We start from the raw sequence: 21,619 nt of genomic DNA on the forward strand, positions 1-21,619 counted from the left end.
CAGAAAAAAGGAAAATGAAAATGGAGAGAGGGAAAGGACTGAGACTCTCCAGTCTACAACAGTATAGGGATTATGTGGGGGTTGTAGGGTTGAAGGAAGAATAAAACCCAGTAGCTTCTGGTCATCAGCTCTGGAGGTAGGACCAGGGTCTAACACGAGGTCATGGTGTTAACCACTAGGTTTCACCGGGGTATTTCAAACAGGTTTTGTCCTAGCTATAGTATTCCCTCCCTCTGCTGATTTTCATCAGGATAGGTGAAACCTATTCATCTATTCGCTATTTAGATCAGCTAAAGACCTTCTAAAAGCTGGGACTGCAAGGACAGGTTGTATCTTGGGGGCCACAAGACCAAAAAATTCCAGGTCTTACCACAAAAGCGTATTCTGGAGCCTTCAAAGGTAAAATCCAATTTCCACGTGGGTTTTATAGAATTTGGATAATCTGACTTAAAACTGCAACGGTTCTACTTAAATTCATCACTGCCGTAACAACAGTGAAGAACCCAGACCCAGGGCTGCGACTAATGATGGTTTTGCTTTTTACATGCAAGCGTGACCTGCTGCGATATAATTTCTGAGCGTGAATTCGGGCAAAGCAGCTTGCTCTGGCACATGGCAGAGGGGATTGAGAAGATGCACGTCTCCAGAAGAGAACTTCCATGAAGTGCCCAGACGATGTGCAGGGGATTCAGGGCCGCTCCAGCGAGGGGGCATCTTTGCCCCCAATGAGCAGAGATGGGCGCTGCAGCCCCTGGAGCAACTCAAACCTGAGCCATGTGTGTATTGCAAGGGGAGGAAAAACATGAGTCTCTTGGCAAACAAATCATCCCCAAAACAGCTGACCACTGGGGATGGTGTATTTCCAAGAGGACTGTCTTCTTCGTAGAGTCCGAAGCTGCACTTCCAAGTGAAGCAGGCAGTAATTAGTTCATTACTGGCATTAGGATGGAGGGTGTCAGACCTGTTTTATATCTGATACGCTCAAAAGCATAGCTCTCCTCCAGTATTGCTCCACTTCCAAATCCCCTCCGCTAACCTCGCAGCAGAGCTACGACAACCCATTGCCATGGAAGAGGTTGGTAACAGGGCACCAAGGACAACCGGCCTCACCCAACGCCGGGAAGGCATAACACCGGCGGCTCCACGCTGCCCGGCAGAGTAAACCCCTGCTCTCAACCAAGTGTCAAATCTTTTCAGAAAGATGCTCAGAATTATATTCACCAGCAATTTGACTTTTTAATCATTTCAATTACTGTGACTAAAACCCTTCAATCGGAACAAAACCGGGAAAAAATAACCCCTCTCCTTCTGAAACAGCCTGCCTAGCTTAACAGACCATACCAAATCGTCAAGGTTTTTGCTTTTGTGGGCTTCACATATTTCATTTAATGCAGATAATTAACCTCAGTTTCTAATTTCAAATCCTCCACATAAGGAAGCGAAGTGATTGAATACATTCACTGACAGACGGAAAATTAAAATATTACTACAGCTTCTACATGTGGCTCAAAAGACAGGGCCTTGCAAAAGATCTTTCTTCTTTTATTTGACTGATTAACTGTAATTTGCTTAATGGATTTAAGGATGAGCCTAATAATCCAATGATATTTCCAGGAACTGATTTAGGATATCGGCACCTTCGTTCTGAGTTGTTTTGTTTTGTTTTGTTTTAAACACAGCAATTTTCTGCACTACACATAACAGCCACTTCTGAAACTAAATTTTTCCACCGATTCTAATAAAATCAGGTCCGTGATTTACTTTAAATGCATGGTGACTACGCAAATGGTCTTGCACCATGCAGCCACAGTGCTCTAACTTCTTGGAACACCTTCTGGAGGCCCAAACCTAGGGATGACCCATGACCGTGGCGTGCTCTGGCAGCCAGCAAACCAGCCCAATGGGCAGGGAGGACTTCTTGCACGGCTTGGGGAGGTGGGGAAGTCAACAGCTCTTCACTAACACAAGGTCAGCATGTGTTCCCCCATCTACCCCCACACCCTTCTTGGTCCCTTTTCCACCACGAAAGCCTGGCGTAACAGGATTTCACAGTCTGTCTCAATAGTTAATAAATCCAGGATCTAACAGACTATTAAAGGAAAATGTCCAAGAGGCAGTCATTTTTAAAATGTCCAATGGTAACTAATTATTCAAGGGATTAGTCCATTATAGCGACAACAAAGAAACTCTTAAAACATAAAGCCAAGTTGAAGTTGGAGGGCAGATCAAAACCAAGGTGCACCCACCCCATGGCCCACCTCCTGGGTTCACTTCTCAGCACCTTGGGATGGGTTCAGCTCCCCATTCAGCTCTTTAGCACCCAATTCTTTCTGAAATCGGGCAGAACCCAAACCAGCCTGACTTCCATCCGGGTACTCAAAACACAGTAAGTATCTCATGATTTGTGCTGTCATTGTAAACGCACATCAAAACGTGGCCATCGCCTGCACGGGACTAGACGGGCTGTGGCTCTATCGAACCCAGATGTGAAGCCCTCCAAGGACGGGGATCTCCTCTCCTCTGGTGACCTGTTCCTGGGCTGCATCATGCTCCTCACAAAGAATTTTCCCCCTGCCATGTCCACTCCGAACCTCCCCAGCACCAAAAAGAGGGGGACAGAACTCCCCTTTTGTGCTTGTAAGAGAAAAGATTCTGTAACCCAAATAAAACTCAATCACGGCAAAATAAGGTAGCTGCTTGCTGGAGGAGGGGAGAAAACACTATTCATTCATCAAAAGAGAGTGCTAAAAGCTTTAACTACCTGTCTTTAGAAAGAAGCCAAAGCACTGATCCATAACCAGACAACTAACACGCCACTTCTTCATCTTGATTTGTGTGGAGGCAAAGCTATGGGCACAAAAGGTATTCTTCTTCAAATAAAATCCATTTTAAAACTTGGCAACCGCCAGTATAAATACTTTACACTGTTAATGTAAGCATTTCTACGCAGAAGTTTCATCAGCTTAACAATGTATTTAAAAAAGCTGGCGTAACTTCTGTGCAAAAACACCATCAGTCTTTGTCTTGTATATCTTACAGTGCTCCAGTCACTAAATTACCACTTAGCGCTATTAAGCATCAGACCCCACCTCCCCGTTAGACTCACTAACTTCTCTCAGGAACAATGCAGAACCAAAACTATTATTCTATAACTTATTTTCTTTAAATTTGGAAATAGCCAAAGAAGCCAAATAGGGCTGTATTAATTACAAGGGTTGTTATGGGCCCAGCAATTTGAATTCAAGCTAAGTCAAGTTAGCATCCAAAACCTTTCCTTCTGCCTTTACATTGAGGTATAACATCCAGTAGCTGGTTTTTTCCAGCAACCAACCTCTCACGAAGCTAGCTCCAAGATGCACACACTGCTTCTCCAGCTAAAAGAAACATCAGTAAGGCAGTTACGCATGCGTTAAACTTTCTAAACGCAGATTGCTCCCGCATAAGCGTTTGCGATTTTGCATCCCCAGTTTTCCACCTGTTCGGTACAATTAACACCAATTCCTTCACCACACGGTCTTGAGTCAGAAGCGTGCAATTTAATATTTAATTATGAACAAAGCAGCAGACCTCAAAATTAGGTCTGCCAGCTAAATTTTAGCGTCTTCGTGACGCAGGCCCAGCTTCTGACCACTGGACCGTTTATGCTGCCTAAGCAATGGAGAGATCCTGCGTCTTCCCTGAACCAGCCTACACCGTTCCTCTCCACGTTACAGTTCGTCGTTGCACTGTCTCAGACCAGAGGTTGTCACATCCCTATAAAAGCTCCTTCAGCTGTTTCTCCACTTGCTTCTCTGTGTACCCCATTATGAAGAAGTGCGGGCTGTATGTTTTGGGGAGAGCTGCTCTCATGCACGTCCAGGGAAGCTGCCAGGATGTGGGCACAAGCACAAGGACTCTCCTGGTGATTTCTACCAGCCCTGTTGGAGAACCACGTCACCCATCCTTTTCATTTGAACCACCAACACTTGTGAAATGCCATGAGCTTAGTCAGCTCAGCACTCTGGAAATTAAAGCTTAGATCATGTAGCCAGCTTCCTTTAAAAAAACCCAAACCACACGTATATCAAAGCCTCCGCTGGGAAATTTCTCCATCCGTGCCTATCAGCTCCACCACAATATTCCCCGATGCCCAATAACTGCAGACCTCACCTACCACCACATGTCCTCTCATCACCACCCTCCAGGTCTCCTTTCCACCACTTTGTCTACTTCATGAGATGGGTAGAAACCCAAAACAACTGGCAGAATCAACCTACATCTCCCAGCTTGCTGGTCTTTCAGAAGAGACGAAAGCAGAGCTGCTCACGCATAACGCATAACGCTCTTCTTGCTTTCCACCACGGGAAGAAAGCAAAGGCAATGGCTGTGAGCGCTGCTCCCCAACGCTTTGGGAGTGGGAGGGGAACCCCTTCTGATGCAAAGCTAAAGAGACAGCAGGAGAACACACACAGGCCCCCCAACAAAAGACACAACTTGGAGTTTTCACCACCAAACACCAAATTTCCAGCTTTTTAAGATGTGTGTGATTTCCTGGAGCACTCAAAAACCAGGCTGCAGGGCAGTTCTCAAGCACAGGTTTAATTTCTGCTCTTCAGATCCGAGGAACGCCATCCCAGCGTGTCAGAAGAAGGTTAATGAACGATTTAGCCACCCTCACAACCACGTTAGTGTCACTTTCGGAAGCTGCCAGTTAATGCCCGAGATCTTCGGGGGTTACCCTCTTTGAAGTTCACTGATCCATAACCAATGTCCAATTAATTTGCAGAAGCCTAACTATAATGACTATTGGCCTTTTCCTACGCATACAAAAACACAGTGGGTAACGGCGATGCTTTCGGCTTCAGGATGTTCTCACATACACACGCACATTTGCACACCTTCAAAATACCCAATGTTAATCAGGTTGTCTTCTGCCATTTGAGGAATTTTTTACGTTTTGCTGTCCCGAGAGCAGAGTTACCGTGTCAAGATTTATGAACTTTCTGCTGCAGAAAATTTGGAGCCGATTCAAGATGCTCATTCGCTAACAGAGAAATACTTCTATTGCATTTACTCAGATCCCTCTTTATTTAGGGTTTCCATGGAAGCCAAGGAATAAAAGTTCAATCTTGGGAAGATTAAACAGGCCCTCAGATATAATGCAAAACAGCTTATTTCAACATTCCTTCAAGAACAGAAAGGAGAAATTCTTCCACACATATGCAAAAAAAAAAAAAAAAAGAAAAAAAAAGAGAGGCTTGGGGAAATTTTAAAAATAAATTGGGACCCAGCCTTGCAAATGCTGCACGCAGCTATCGCTTCTTGCTTTCTTGCTGCAAGCAGCTCCGCCAGCTTCCAGCACAGTTGCTCAGGTGAGAAAGTAAAGGAACAAAAAAAGTCTGCAGGATAAAGATGCCACAGCTTAAAAAACAGCTTGTTCAAGACAGCTATTGCTATACATACATAGCTATTGCTACACATATATTGCTATACATATATATACATATATTGCTATTGCTACACCGGGAAGTAAGTTAATTCAACCACAGTCTTGCACAAAGAGGAACAATCACCTCATAAATTAGTATCTCAGCAGATTTTTTAGAATAAAAAAATGTGGCGATTACGCAGTTTGGCAGCATCTTCCATGGCAACGTTCTGGATGCTACTAGAGCTGACATACCAACATTTAAAAAATAAAATAAATCGCTTATCTGCCATTACTCCAGGCTGAGAAATGATCCCTGCTCTGGTGAGAATGGTAAACATTTCCCTGCCTGCCTACCCCACAGGTCAACGCAGCGTCAGTAGCCACAATGACAGGCTGTTGGACACTAGAAATTAATAGTAATGCATTTTTTCTGACCTCCATCCCCCAGGTAAAGATTTATTTCACCTTGTTCCAATCTGCTATGAAAACGCCCAAGACCAAGGAACTTGACTCCAAAATACTTCTATTTCATAGCATGTTTCTTAACCATTTTAAAATCTGGCACGGACACATTCAGACAATGGGTAAAGCGCATTTTTTTCTGAAGCTGGAGCCGAGAAGCGCAATGTTGGATGCAGGATTTTGCTACCTGCTCTCATAAGGAAACTAAACACAGCTGAACCTCAAATAAATTATTTCCAATCTCAAAGCCATTATTGCTTAAATAAAAAAATACTTAAATTGTAGACTTTTCTAATCCTTCTCTTCTGGCGAGTACCCAACTGCCCAGTGAAAATGCACTTCAAGAAACATTCAAGGTTTTTATTAACGCCACGGGAAAGTCCCAGGACCCTGGGATTTTGTTTTTCCGACTCCTGATTAAAACAGCGGGAGTCCGCATGAATTCCGTGTCGTGTCGTCCCCGTGTCCCCCCACCCCCCGCCCCGGGTTTCACATACAACATCCCCCTCCTCAAAATCTGTAAGAAAACAAGAACCAAACCAAAAACATTTCGCCAGCTGAAAGGCGCCGAGACCTTGTGCGGGGCGGGATGTGTTTCCAGCTGCCAGCCTAAAGGGACGGCCGAGGGAGATTAAACACAGAAATGCTTTTCATAAGGCAGGCGGCTTTGAAGAGGACAGTTTGGCTACTTCATTTCATAATCTTCACAAAGCGTCAGATTTTAGCCTAAGCAGGTCTTAAAACAAGGAGATTTTATTCAAAAAAAAAAAAAAAAAAGAAGAAAAAAGTAGGAATGTGTTCTGGCCGGGTTCTGTTGATTCAGCAAAGGTTAGACACACACACGCTTATTGATCCCAGAGAGCTCCCTGCTAAGTTAATTGTCTGGAATTTTAACTGAGCTCTCAGCAAGTTTCAAAATCCATGTTGGCTGGAAGTGGGTGGGGGACCCAGAAAAAAAACAGGCTACAAAACTGTGCAACTCCTCCAGTTAAAAAAAACAAAAAACACAAAACAACAGCAATTACTTTGATGAAGAGAAAAGCTGCAGCAGGGAACGGTTTTAACTGGATTTGGTGATTCTGACTTTGACACCGCTAGAATTCAGTGCTGAGAATCTTGTGTGCAAAGCGGTACCATTATCAGGGAGTACTGTGAACCTCGTTTCACTCATGTAAGTATTACAGAGGTGAGGGTATCTCCTGCAAGGTTCCTGCAGCTTCTGCTTGTGGCTCCTCACAACAATTTCCTGGTGTATTTACAAGAAGTTTTACCATGAGCTGTACTCGCCTGCATTCCTGTAACTGAACACTGACCTTCTGCTGGTGCAGACTACGGCCAACCTGAAACTGCAGCTCACTCAACTACCCGCACGTGCACAAGGACGTGCGCTGCCCACCAAGCTCTACCCACTTCCTGCAGCAGTTTCCCTGGGTGAGGAACGTGCTGCTGGAATGATTCGGGGCAATCAGACAGAAACGGCCAAAGACACCCTTAAAATAACCTGCGACTAATTTCAAATAAAGCTTTGCATTCCACCAAAGCGCCTGCACGACACCGTCTGTACCAACGTGGATGCTCCCCACCACCCAAGGTCCTCCAAGGCTTCACATCACCCCCGCGGTGGCTCCCTGATCCCAGAGGGACCCTGCAGAACAGACGTTGCCTGGGCGCTCACCTACCTGAACTCCCTCCCCTCGCTGTAGCGCCGAGCCGAGGCGGCACGCTGGGTGGCCGTCTCCAGGAGCAGCTTCTGCGTGAGCCTGCTGGAGGGTGCCGAGTCCCTGCTGGCCTCGGGCTCGGCCTCTTGGTCGCATTTCCACTCCTCGTCCTCGTTCAGAGTCGGCAGATAACCAGGTAGCCCTTTACCTGTCCCAGACCCTGAGCTCGGATCGCTATAAATTTTTGGACTTTCCCCACCTGTCCTCGTGTATTCCAAATAAATATCCGACTTAAGGAACAAAGGGTAGGTATTGTCTTCTATCATGCACTGAATCTCCGTTTGGGCCTGGTCGAACATGTCGGGGTCAATCTGCAGTTTCATGACGCAGTCTTTGATGAAGCTTTTTGTGGCCGGTTTGATCTGCCGGGACACAATGCCGTTGTTGTCGAGGATGTATTTTTTGTAAATGGCTTTTGCCAGCTTGAGTCTTTTTTCCTCATTAGACGTGCACGGCTCCAGCTTCCTGAAGCCGCTGCAGGCAAACCAGAAGTCCAGCAGATCCGCGCAGTCCTCCTGTTTCAGGAAAGTTCTGAAGAGGTTGATACCGTCTTGATCATCCAGCAAGGAGTGCAGCGACTCGGCCCACTTCAGGTAGGGTGGAGTTGGCGAAGCGCTCCCCTCAGGTTCGTACCCCAAATCCAAATCAGAGCGCCTCGGTGTTGCCGTGGATGTCTCATTTCTAACCACATCGCTTTTGCCGGAGTAGAAACCATGGCTAACTGGCCTTGGATCCGTGGATACGAGTTCTCCCTCCTCACCAGGAACTGGTGGCCTCGGAGCATCTTCAGTGAAGCTTCCTCCAAGGTCCAAGGGGAAGCCTTTCCCCTGGATATTCATTTTTCTGGTCCTTGCTTGCGCAGAAACAGTGGGGGATGAGCTCAAATCTCAAATCACCAATATTTGTAGCTCCAAGGTGAAGAAGTTTGCTTGGCTGAAACAGATGAGAAAAAAAAAAAAAAAGTCATTATCACTGTAAATAAACACTCTAAGATTACAAAACACTGATTTTGCTCTGCACCATTACTGTATTAACACCTCTTTCAGCAGAGTCAATGGCAAAGCTCTCAGCGACTTTCAAGAGCACAGAACTGGGCTCAAACCAGGCAGCTTCTAAAAACAACAGTTGCAGAATGTACCAAAACTTTACATCCGGCACTTGGCATCACTAATGCGGCTGGTGCTATGCTGAAACAGCGGCCAATTTCACAACACTAGTGGTTTTACAGAACCCTGGGATCTGGAGGTCCCCTCATCCAAGAGATCTACACTCAGGTACCAATGCGGTGCCGCAGGACACATGCCATCTTCTGTGCTGCCATTAACTCCTCTGGATAGCCTACCCAGACAGAACATGCACCACATCATACTAGGCAGCACATTTTTATCTGGCTACCAATCTAGCAAACGCTCATCCCCTAACAGGAATTTAAGGCTTGTAAAAAATATTTTGAAAGAATATCCAGTTAGCCCCGAAAGCGAGACTGCACCTTAATCAAACACAGGTGGCTTTTGTACGCTCAAGTGACATACCAGCGCCACATTCCTCGCAAATCTCTGCGTTTTAGAAATACGCTGCGTCGCCTCATCTAGCTCTAGGGGAATCCAGACGCATCATTGACCCCAATATTTTGGGCATCTGGACTGCATTCTTGCTTCAAATGGGCATGTTAGCACAGGAGCTCAGGTCTGGCACCGGTTTTCATAGACAGGCCATCGAGAAAAGGTTCATTTACACTAACAACACTGCACGTTACGAGCCTGGGAAAACTTCAGGTCATCAAAGGAAGAAGAGAAAACCATCTCGAGGAGGAAATCTGATCAAGTACAATGTTTTTCAAGAGAAGCAACGAGTCAATATGGAGGATGGGAGGTGTGGGGAAGGAGGGCAAGGACAACCCCTGGGCCGCGACTTCCGCTGCTCAACAAGGTAACTTCATGATGTAACGGCAGTGGCGAAAGTCTTGTTTTACAGAACAGCATCAGCCTCAGAGCCTGGCGGATTACTCCTCGCACTGCCTTGACTCAACCGCATGTGAAGCCATCCCAGGGAAGGCGCAGCGTAGCTCAAAGCCCTTTCAAAGCTCACCCCGCTCCAACGCACGCATCTTGGGGATGCTTTGCCATTTCCCCCCCGAGTCCCTTCTCCCCGGTTGAACCAAGAACTGCCTCCTGTGCTGTGCCCGTCCTTACGGCCCACCTGGGCATCACCGAAGAACCCCAGAGAGCCCAGTGGCGGCTGGCGAGTGGGGCTAGGCCCCCTGTGCCCACCCTGCGGCCATGCGGGAGCCAGCGCTGCCCTCGCACCCAGCCCACGCCACCCGCAGCGTGCGGCCCCTGCCCCGCCACCGGGGAACCGGGGCTTATTTTATGTGGGTTTAGGTCCTTTCCGCCTCGGTTAGGGATGACGGGCGCTGGGCTTGGCACCCATCTCCCCGCTGAAGGTGGCCCGGGGGCTGGTGACCCCCAGGGACCCGGCCCCACCAGCCATTGTTGAGGCGAGGCGACGCTGGCTCCTGGCCCCGGGCCGGGGGTGCCCGCCGAGCGGGACAGCGAGGAGCGAGGCACCGGGCCGCCCCTCTCCGGGGGTAGAAGTGTGGAGGGCAACGGAACGACGAACCGCCGCCTCACGGCCCCCGGCCGGGCCGGGCCCCCCGCGAGAGGCGCCGGCCCGGGGCAGGCTGGGCGGGCAGCCCCGGCGCTGACAGGGAGCCGAGCGGGGCCCTCCGGGCAACTTGGGGGGAGGCGACCCGGAAGGGTGTCCCCCTCCCCGTCCCCCCCACCTCTCCCCGCTTCTCTCTCTCCCTCCCAGCCGCCGGCCCCGCTCGCCCTCTCCGGCCCGGCCCGGCCCGGCCCGTCGCCCGCCCCCCCCCCGCGCCCAGGGCGGCCTAGCGCCGGCTCGGCGGCGCCCGGCGCGGCCCCGCGCCTCCCGCCCGGCGGCGGCCTCCGGCGCGGCCTCGGCGCAGGGCCTGGGCTCGGGGCCGCCTCCCCGCTCACTCACTCACCCGCACGGAGCAGCAGCGGCGGCGGCGCGGGGCCCGGCCCATGCGGCTCAGCAGCGGCGGCCCGGGGCGGCGGCGGCGGCACAAAGCGGGCGGCCCGGGACGCCCATGGCCGCGGCCGCTGCTGGCTTGTGGCGGCGACAGGGAGAGGAGAGGAGGAGAGCAGCAGCCAGCCAGCCCCGCACCGCTCCGCTCCGCTCCGCCTGCGCCGCTGCCTCCCCAACGCCGGGGAGAGCGGCTCAGCCGCGCCCCCCGCGCCCCCGGCCGGTACTGCGGGACCGGCGGCGGGGGCGGAGCGGGCCCGGCCCGGGAGAGGCGGCGCCGGGCAACACGGGGCCCGCGGGCCCGGGGATGGCGGAGGAGGCGGGGAGGCCGCAGCACCGGCACCCCCCCCCCCCCCCCCGCTCGATCTAAGGGCCGGCGGGGAGGTGCCTCCCGGCCCCGGGAGCCCCCGGATAGATGGCCGAGGGTCCGGGAACGGCGCTTGGCTGGAGGGCCGAGCAGCTCCGGGGCTCGGTCGGGGCAAGGGGAGGGCGGCAGAGCTCCTCCGAGCATCCTGGGCAGGGGCCGGCCGGGAGAGGGTCACGCGTGGGAGACCTCCCAGGCCTGGCTCGGCTCGGCAGGGAGAAGGCAGATGCCCTCGAAGCCACTGTGGGCCTCCCCGGCTCCGTCCGGCGTCGGACGGCATGTCTTCAGCCGAGCTCTGCCCGAGAGGGACCACGCACCGGTGGGCCCAGGGATGGAGGAGCGTGGTGGCCGCCCCACCAGCGTCTCTGGCCTCTGAAAACCCACTGGAGCAGGTTGAAAAACCGCAGTTGCCCGTCCTGCTTCTCCGAGGTTGGCAACTCTGCCGTGGGGAGACACGAGGGGACTCGCCAAGAGGTGGCACTGCATGGACTGAAATGGGTCAAATGAGACAGAGGCTTCCCGAGAAAGGTGGTGGGAAGCGCGTCTTACCCCAAAATGGTTGGTTATGGGGAGCCTGTCTTGCCCCTAAAATGGTTGGTTGGGATGGGGAGCCTTTGGCCAGGCAGGGTACCCCAGCACTGGGACTGGAAAGCTGTCCCAGAGCGACGGGGGGACGTTGCAGGACGAAGAAGGGGATTGCCAGATGCAGAGGTCAAACAAGAGTAGCGCGACGGGGAAATGTGAAGCCTGCTTCTTCCCTGGAAAGCGGTGATACACTCAGCCCTGGGGCTGAGCCAGGCAGACCCCTAGGTACCATCCCAAAAGCTGAACATGTGAACAAGCCACAAGACAGCCCTCTAAAAATCAGAAATTACTCAGAAAGATTTCCGGTAGGGATGGTTTCTGGGTTTTGATGCAATTACTCTACTGCATGTGCCTCTTTCCAAGCATTTAGAGAACACTTTTGGAAACGTACAACATTTTTTTCCAGCTTTCTATGAACGATGCTCAGAGCTGATTTACATGTAGCAGTGCAACACTGATCTCGGGCATAATGCTAGAAAAGCTGATGTGGGATTCAGCTGGTAAAGAATTAAAGGATAGTAATATAATTAATGCAATCAGCCTGGTTTCTGGAAAATAGCTCTTGTCAAACTCTGATGTCATCCTTTGAAGAGATTACAAGTTTGGCTGATAAAGGTTACGGCATAGAAATAATAGACCTGGACTCTGTTCAGGCATGTGACTTAATCCATATAGTATTCTGATTAAAAATTAGCACAATACAACATCAAGAGAGACACCTTAAAGGGACTGGGAGCTGGCAAACCGACAGCCATCAATGGGGAATCCCAGCAGAATGGGAGCGCTCTCAGTGGGTGTCCAGGGGTTGGATGGGAAGCCCAATGCTATTCAGCGTTTCCATCAATGGTCTAGAAATAGATTAAAAAGCCCTGCTGAGAAAAACGCCGGGGCCAGGGAAATGAGAGGGGCAGGAGACACGGACGAGGTCAAGACAGCTGTAGAAAACTTCATAAGCTGAGTCCCGGGCAAATAAAACATGGTTGAATGTGAGCAGCTGCAAAAGGATCCCTCCAGCAAGCACAGGGCCCTTCTGCTGGAAACCCGTGCTCCAGCAAGGATGGGCTCGGGGGGGACTTAGGAGGCAGGAGGGATGGGGTGGGAGCAGCAGGGTCCCCACGGGGGATGTCGTGGCCGGGACGGGGCTGGGTGCTACAGCAGAAGGGGTTCCTGCATCTGCGTTTCAGAAAGGATGCTGAGAAATTAGAGAGGAGTTGAGACTGACCCCTGCTTTGCAGGGGGATGCCCTCAGCCAGTTCAAAGGAGCCCCAGAGATGCCTTGACTATAGCGCTTAAGCAGCTTCATGGGTGAGAGACGATCAGGTGTTAGCTTTTCATCTCCCAGAGAAAGACCCAGCAAGATTTCATGGTCCGAACTGAGTTCGCATGATTCGCGCCAGATTTCTCTGTGGCAAGAGGGAGACCGAGGACGTGATGAGTTTGGGTGCACCAGGATTCGGGTGGCTGAAGTGCTGGGGCCTGGCATGCCCAGGGCTGCTTACAGCTCCTCGGGGCCAGGCTGGACCTGGGGACAGTGAGAGAATGCCGGGGGCTTCTCTTGCACCCACCATCCTGGCTGCATTCCCTCGGCTCAGGGGACACAGCCCAGGGTGAGGAGCCAGCACCCATCCCACCCCACCTGTGGCTCTGCCGCACCAGGGAGGCACGGAGGGCTCCAGCCCAGCCAGCATGTCCCTTCCAGCAATGCAGGATCGCTGTGTGCACTCTCCGTCCTCGTGCCCTGAGAAAGCGGAGCCAGTGCTGCCCGGTCCGGCTAAGGCAGCTGCCCCTGTGTGGGCTGGGAGAGGCAAATTCCCAGCAGGCTGATGCCAAGCCCTCCCAATGCCTCGCTGTTTTCTGGTCCTCTAGCAGGGCTGAGCAGGGCTGGGAGAGCCATGGGCTCCCTCTGGAGCCCCCTCCCTGCCTTTCACACCTCGGTTGGCCCGCACCGAGGAGTCCGATCCTGAGGGGCCAACATCAGCTACGTCCAGGTTTACCTGGGGACATCAAACAGGTGAAAAAACAAACCGAACGCCCCTGGCAACGCGGGGGAGGAATCAGCCTGTGAGGTCTTTCAGCACAGGGCAGAGGCCAGTGAACCAAACCGGGTCATTTCTCCATTCTTCGTCAGCATGGCCCTGCCTTATACCTCCCCAAAACTGCCACAGCCGAGATGCCGGTGGTGTTTTGGTGCAGACTTGGTGTCAGCCTGCAGCCAAGGCTGGTCCCCCTGCAAGCCTGGGATGCCGTATGCTTCCCAGCTCCCGGTGCACATGTTCATTCCTGCCTGGAAGAGCCAGCAAACACTAGTGACACAGGAACGGCCCTCAGCCCTCTTGAGGGTCTGGGGCCGTGTCCAAGCAGCCCAACGCTGTGCATGCAACGCTTGCGCGGTGCGATTTGAGGGCCTCCCTGCAAACCCTTCACTTCCGTCTCTCAGAGCTGCGAAGGGCCATTTTCTGGTCGCACCATCACTTCCCTGCCAGGCCAGCTCAGGAGCCGCAAGCCTTCCACCATCACGTCTGCAGAGGCTGAGAGCGCTCGGTTCAGCTTCAGCGCTAACAATATTAATCTCAAATTAATTCTCCTCTTTGTAGCGACTCACCAGCTTCTCCAAAGCAAGGCGGGCCAGACCCAGCGCTGCTGTTTGATGGCTGGTGGGCTGTTGGCATCCAGTGCGCCCTTCCAATGGCCGAGATGTGCGTGGGTAAGAACCGGCATCCCTCCAGTGCGGGCAGTTTCGGGATGAAGTGCACTAGATGGTGCTGTTCAACCTTTGGCTGCAATTTAAAAGGACCCTGCAAGGTCATAACTGGTTCCAAATTTCAGTTTTGTATAAAAAAAGCACGCAACTTTCTGAAACTAGAGGACAAATAGAAATACCCTGAAGTGCGAGGTCCTACACTGATCGCTGGTGGAGGCAAAGGTCAGCTCACATTCTCATTTCTGAGGCAGGAGTCAGGGTTTGGCTACTTGAGCAGCGATGGCAGAAGGGGCTGCCAAGAAAAAAATATCCGAGAGTGGAAGAGGAGGCTGATAGCTCTCTCTTGGACCGCTGTCCCGGGAGGGACAGAGCATCTCCTGGCATGGGCAGCCAGGATGCCCACAGGCAGCCATGCCAGGGGCTGGGGACAAGAGCTGAAGTGGGCGATGCTGGTTGCAACCCTCACAGCATCCCTTCTTGCAGGAGGCACTGGTCTGAAGATATCTCCCCACCAGTGACAGCCCCCCCAAAGCATCCACGGAGCAGTGGGAGCAGCTTCCCACGTCCCCGTGGTGTGGGTCCTGCTGGCAGCCTGGCATACCTCCTGCTTTGGATTCCCCACCTCAAAAGAGGCAAACGCACCCAAATCTGTCAGCTTGCCTTGGATTTGCCTCCAGTGCTGGGCAAAAAAAGGATGAAGCACTGTTTGGACACCAAGCTTATGCCTTTTTGCTCAGATGCTGCTCTTTTACAAAGCCAGGTGGGTGGGAAGGCTGCAGGGCTCGGCTGCTCGGGGCGCTTGGGCCCTTCAGTCTGCGTACACGGGGTGTCCCCACACCTCCCCCCCCCCAGGTGCAGGGTTGGAGCAGGTGGATGGGGCAAAGGTTTTACTGCTCACATCAAAAATAAGAAAAAGTCCAGCCCTGCAGTGGGGGTGGCCTCCGTCCAGGAATGTGAGGGCAGCAGGGCCAGGGCCAGCTCAGGCAGAAGTTTTGGCAACTGCCGGTGTTTGCCCATGGTGGTGCAGATGCCTGTATGGCAGAGGGAAGCCCCCATGTCTTACCCAGAGCTCCTGCAGGGTCCCAGCACCCTGGCCTGTTCTCCCCAGGGTTTCATCCTGCCCTCAGCCCCAACAGCACCCCTGCTGGCGTTGCCCCAGCATCAGCCTCCATCCCCCAGCTCTGCTTTACCTTCCCCTGCTGGATTACAGAGCCCCTAAACCTGGTGTTTCCCCCCAAAAAGGCTATGGACAAGCTCATGCCAAGCCTCGGGAGACCACTCCGGATGAGGTGATCCCCCGATAACCAGCCAGATATTTCTCTTGCACAGTGATGATACCTTGAGGTAGCTGCAGTCTCCTAGAAAATCACCTGTAATTGTTGAACTGTCCAATGATGCTCTAGGGGTTGCATAAAACCTGCAGGAAAAGCTATGGGACTGAGGCTATAGGTGAGATTTGAGGTTGAAATTCAAGTCCTTACACCCTGAAATCACCTCGGCAGGGTCTTCTGGGACCTCAACTCAGGGTGGTGGGCGACCACTGAGCATGTCCCTGCCAGGTGGTGAGGATGCAGCACATGTCCCAGCCCTGCCTGGGCAAGGACCCGGTGCTGCCACTGTAGGTCATGGCACAGGAGAGGACTACAGGAGCCGATGCCAGGACCTCGGTGTCCCCCCGGCCCTCCATCTGGACCCCGAGCCACATTTGGGGAACAGTTACCCATCTCCAGCAGAGCAAAGGAAGTCTGCCAGACCCCTGCTGGAGCCAAGACCCTGTGAATCCCCCGGGTTTGATCAACTGTCTCTGCCAAAAGCCATCGCACACAGGCCCAGCCACCATCGCCAATGCCCAATGCTCTTCATCACTGGCTGGTGAAGGTGGGCACCCCCAGACAACGTCCCACCCCACGCGCCTTCCTGCACCCACCTTTGGGGTCTGCCCCAGGCCTGCGCCCTGCACGTGTGCTTCTCCATGCTCCGGACCACCAGGCTCGCCACTCCTCTCAGGGGGCCGGGGATGGGACACCGTCCACGCACGTCCCAGCAGCACCACTCTGCAGAGAGAAGAGATATCAGCTTGTCCCTGCTGAGACCACCCTGCCCAAGAGATGCCTTCAGGGCAGCTGAGCCAGGCAGGGACACACTCCAGCCCCTACTTACAGGATGGGTTTCTGCTCCTGTGGGCCTGAGGGTCACCCTTCATATCTTGGCTCTCCATGAGATGGAGAGGTCTGGAGCGGGCTCTGCTGTGTCCTGAGCCATGCTGGGACTGTCTCATCCCTGAGCATGGGGGCTCTGGAGTGGTTATTGCTACAGAAATGCTCCCACCTTACAGAGCCAGGACAGGAGGGAGCAGCGGTGTCGGGGGACATTCCTGTCCCTGGTCCCCAAGCCCCACTGCAGACCCAAGGCTCACCCGCCTGCCCCAGGGCATCATTCCCTCACCCTCTACAGCTGCTGCTCCAGCGTCCTCATGGCAGGACAGGACAAGGTAGGCATGTGGCAGGCACTATCCCCAGGGAGGAACGCGGGTGGCTCACATCATCAACAGCTACATTGAGACAGCTGGTCCCTGCCAGCAGGGTTGTCCCAGAGCAGTCCGTGCTAATTCAACCCATTTGATCCTGGTGGGAGAGGTGGATCTCCTTTATCCAGCCATCAGTGATCCTGACCAGCCAGGCTACTGGGGGGGTAAGGGAAGGCCGATGCCATGAGCACTGCTGGAAGTATCAGTTGCTCTGCACTTGCAGATCTGTTTTGCAACACCGGGCAAGATCTTCTGGCTTAGATATGGTCATTAGCCTGGCTGGCAAAAGCAAGCTCAGCGATGCCTTGATGTCTGTCCTACCGCCTTGCAGACTTCCAGCCTGAGTGTTCTGATATGATCCCTATCAGCAGTCCAGCTTGGAGAGCAAGTTCCTGTCCCCACACTCCTGGCTCACCCGTCCTGGAGGGTCAGCTCTCCCAGGGACCTGGCAAAAAGTTTTGTGATAAGTAAGGTCTGTTGACCATGTTTTGGCCAACATCTGGTGTCCAGGTGGTGGCCTGTTGGATGCATGCTGCTGGTTTTTCAGTTCTTGCCGGGGACGAGACTTGCTGACGGTGCAGCTGCTCTGGACAAGGTTCTTCCCAGAGATGTGGAAGACGGTCAACGAGCTGTCTATCATGCAATTTTGATTTATTGCGAGTCCACCTAGTGGCCCATGAGTTTATGGTCAGCTTTGCTGGGTACGGAGAGGCTTATGAGGATACCTCAGAAACACTCGCACACCCAGGACAAGCTCTGGAAATAATTTTAACTGCGCACGTACCTGACAGGTACAGTTCAGGTCTCAACTTGCCATTGTCCTTCTCCAGGAGAGCTCCCAGCCTGTGAAGTGACAACAGCAGCTGAGATTGTGGATGGTTTGCTCAGGTCCAAACCCAGCCAGACCTGGGCTAGGGCAAAGGGTCCTTGTGATCACATCGGGAGCTGCTGAGGGAAACCCTATGGCATTTTCACCCCTTATTTCTTCTGAAGAGTGGTTTTCCTCACTGCCTCATGCTTCTCAGACAGGGCATTGGATGCCCCAGATGCTCCTCTGAGAGGTACTAGAGAAGTGTTGGCTCTGAGTGCTCAGGCAGGCCAGCAGCCAGGCTGGGAAGCGGTTTCCAGTTAATTGCTGATAAGGGGCTCCTGGTGGCTGCCCACCGGCAGGCAGAATGGCTGTACTCACGGCAAGTCACAACCTGCCAGCCAGAGCCCTCGCTGGGCTCTCCTGTGGCATGCTGCACCCGAGGGACGAGGTCTGCTCCGGGCCAGGGGGACAAGCCAGCCCTGGCTGGGGGACTCCTAGTCCTGGCAGGGCACTTCTGGGTGGTCCCTGCTCTTTCAGCTCTCTGGTAACACAGCCACAGACCCTCCAAGATCTCCTCCTACGCCTGCTGGGACGTCAGCCTCCACCACCCCGTTCCCAACCTCCCGCTTCCCAGCAGCACCTCCAAAAGCTCCAGCCCCAGGTGGGGGTTGCCCTCCTTTGCCATCTCCCCTGTGAGGTGGCCCTTCCTCAGAGCAGCCACCTTGGCACCCATCTCCCCAGCGATGGCCAACCCTCCTGGCTGAGCTGGTGGACAGTACCCCACACTGCTGTGTCAGCAGCACTTGGCTGGGACAGCCGGGGCTCGGCACAGGCAAGTCCTGGAGCCCCTCCACCCCTGGTCACCTGCCTGAGGGCTGCACCACCTCTAGGAAAGGAGGTTTCTCTGCAGGGTTCCTCTTCCATGGTGGGAATGAGGTCCTAGGAACAGCACCAGGAAAAACTCTGCACTGACAGATGCCAGCTGAGGTCCTGACCAGCTGAGCCAAGATGCTGGACCCAGCCCAGCAGTGACCCTGGGGTTTACCTGCTTCCTTCTGCACAGAAGAGCAAAAATGCATGGAGGTGTGGTGAGGAGGAGGCCCTCCTGCCGCACCATCTCTGCCACGGCTGGAGATCCACAGACCTGCTGGGGACACCCAAGTGTGCTAGGGTTGGTGGGGCTGTGGTGGTGGGAGGAGGCCGCATGGGTGGGCAGGCTCTGCTGTTCCTCGTTAGTGAACTGATGCTGCCCCGAGGCATGGCTGACGAGCTGCGGGTGCTCAGTGAGTGCCATTTATTTGTTCTCTTATGGAAGAGTATCCAAACTCTTCTGCTATTTTAGCTGCCCCAGCATAAGCCCAGCCGGGGAGTTCATCTTTGTGTTGACTCATCTCAAGGCTTTCCGGCATCAAAACATGGAGAGTATCGGAGTCGTCCTGATGCAGAACCGGAGAAGTTTCTCACAAAATTATTCACTGTGGGAGGAAACGCAGAGAGGTGTGGGGGGGGTATCTCTGGAGGGGTCCAAGGCATGCTCCGCAGCCAGGGCAAAGCTGCCCTCATGCTGGATGTCGGCCACGAGATTCCCTGTCCCCTTCTGCTGGCACTTCTGGGACTGTCAGTGGCCCCTTTCCACTCACACTTAGCACTTTGTAGCTCTCCTCCCTGTGAAACCCCAGGCCACCTCTCTCCTAAAATCCCCTCCCCCTTCTGCACCAGGGTGGGCAGGTGAATGGCAGCAGGGCCAAGTCCTCTCTGGGACATGGTGGCTGGGAGCTGGGGGAGACGTGGGCTAGTGATCGTGAGCATCCCACGGTCCTCTCCTTTCCTGAGGAGGAGAGAGTAAGAACTGCTCAACAGAGTCATAAGCATCAGGCTGGGCAGCTGTCTCAAGCTTTGCTGTGTCCCATCTCTTGCAGGCACCATGCCTTGGACCATCTTCCATAAAGCAGCGCTGCGTCGGCCCCTGTTCCCATCAGGACACAGAGGCTGCTGCTATCCCCTGCTTTGCAGGGTGGAGCCACCTTCTGGTGTCCAGTCTGCCCATCTGCAGCCATTTCACACCACTTTTACTCATTTCCTTCAGCCTACACAGCTTTTCTCCCCCATGGTGGGAGCAGACAGCAGCCCAATCCCCACAGCTTCAACTTTTCTGACCTCGGTGCACCTGGCTCTCCTGGTCTTCTCCCAGAGGACATATTTCCTACTCTGACCATCCTGCTGTGTCTTCGCTTATTAATGCATCTCTGCCAGAAGTCCTTCAATGGACAAGTGTTGGCTGGTGTGGTGACCAGCCTCAGGAGAACCCATGGCTGGCAAACAAGAGCAAATCTGGCCTCATATTGTGTTTCATCCTCACCCTTCGTAGTTACAATCAGCCAAAGCACAAGAAATCACGTGGTGGCAGATGTACAATACCAATCTTGCACCTTCCTACGGCAGCAGCTTCCACAGCGTGCCAAGGGTGTGTTCTGGAGAACATCTTATAGATGAGGTTGACATGGACTTTGATTAGTCTTCCCACACTTCTCTGACCCTCCCAGGGCCATGAGGTGTGGTGAGTGCCCATGGGCTGTGTCTGGAGATGACCATCTTGTAGGCAGCCATCCCATGACACCCCCAGCCTGTGCCTCAAGCCATCCCAGCCCACCTGAGCGTCCTTCTCCTGCAGTGGGACGTGGAGCAGAGGTGCCTGCAGAGGATGTTCGTAGCTCCCTTTTCCCACTGGAGAGGTATTTTCAGATCTCCAACATCTTTAACTCAGCCTACTTAGCTCAGTCTTGCATTCACCAGCTGCCCAGAGCCTGGCACCTCTGCAGCCCCCACCATTGAACTGCCTGATGAAAATGGATGATTTGGCCTGAATCCTCATCCCGTGTCTCCCAGGTGGTTTGCACTCCTTGTGTGTTGGTCTGGCCTGGCACCTCCTGCGCTGGACGGACCATGCAGAGCAGTCATGAGTTTTGGGGATGCCTTGGCAACGGGTAGGGCAAAGGGCTGGGTTGAGCAGCGAGGCTCAGTGAGCCCCCATTACGCTCCAGCCTTTAGAAGAGTGGCTGCTTTCACAGGTGGCATCCACATCCCTGACCCCGATCCCTCAGCTCCCTTGGTGGATCTCAGGATGGACTGTCCAGGGCTGGTGACTCATGGCTTTGCACCTAATCGCTCTATGTGCATCCGTTTCCTGCAGAAACTTTTGAGCGCTGACCGATTTAACCACATTTGAGGAAGGCTGTAGTTCTGGAGAACTCCAAGTACCTGTGAGTGTGGTGAAAGCGGAAAAGCTTGACCTAGGGCTTGCAGTAACCACCAAATCCTTTGGAGGTCGTTTCCTCCCTGGGTCACTTACTCCCATCAGCGCCCAATGGCTCAATGCCCTGTGCCCACCTTGGGGAGCATCTGGGGGTGTGGTGACCTCCCTTCCTCAGGAGAGCTCTCCCCTCGTCTGCTGTCCCTTGCCATGAGGCCCAAACCCCGGGCAAGCCCTCTGGGCTCTTTGAAACAAGCCCTTTTGGTCCCTCCATTGCTGTGTCTCCTTTCCATGGTCTTACTAAGGATCCTCATAGCCACATCTGAGACACTGGCCTTGGACGGCACTGAGCTAGCCACACTGGGAATAAAGACATTTTTGACTCAATGGCATCCTGGGAGGACTACGAGCTCCTGAGCAAGCTCACCTCCACTGGACACCCTGGTTCCTTGCCCTGCAGAGGTCTCTGCTGGCTCAGTCCTGTCCTGATCCTGTGGTCTCCAGCGCCCATCCAGCCAAGCGTTTCATAGCTGTTTTCAATCACCAGCTCAGCCCATGGACCCAGCCTGCTCGTCCATCTCTTCCTGCCCTGCTGGGGACCAGGCAACCCACCCAGTCCTGCCCTGGGGAGCTTCAGCACCTGCCCCAGGGGATCCCATTGCCCAGGATGGGCCGTACCTGATGCCTGAAGGAGCTGGATGACTAGTGTCCCCTGCTCACCTCCAGCATCCGCAGCTTGCGGATGC

General features: G+C 53.5%; 1 protein-coding gene across 1 annotated transcript in view; it reads right to left on the reverse strand.

The window, feature by feature from the left end:
- The window catches only part of AXIN1 (axin 1), a gene marked incomplete at its 5' end in the record, with an annotated part of 82,561 nt that extends 64,205 nt beyond the window's left edge, over positions 1-18,356 (reverse strand). Inside the window, 9 exons of the mRNA XM_082490720.1 lie at positions 7,552-8,443; positions 8,869-8,928; positions 10,595-10,719; positions 11,384-11,438; positions 13,515-13,578; positions 16,213-16,339; positions 17,310-17,478; positions 17,597-17,655; positions 18,244-18,356. Coding sequence (XP_082346846.1) covers positions 7,552-8,443; positions 8,869-8,928; positions 10,595-10,719; positions 11,384-11,438; positions 13,515-13,578; positions 16,213-16,339; positions 17,310-17,478; positions 17,597-17,655; positions 18,244-18,356 — 1,664 coding nt within the window. The remainder of the gene's footprint in view (positions 1-7,551; positions 8,444-8,868; positions 8,929-10,594; positions 10,720-11,383; positions 11,439-13,514; positions 13,579-16,212; positions 16,340-17,309; positions 17,479-17,596; positions 17,656-18,243) is intronic.
- Positions 18,357-21,619: the final 3,263 nt, after the last annotated feature.

The sequence above is a fragment of the Vanellus vanellus genome (genome assembly GCF_965231255.1).
Source record: "Vanellus vanellus genome assembly, chromosome: 14".
In the NCBI taxonomy this organism is placed as follows: Eukaryota; Metazoa; Chordata; class Aves; order Charadriiformes; family Charadriidae; genus Vanellus; species Vanellus vanellus.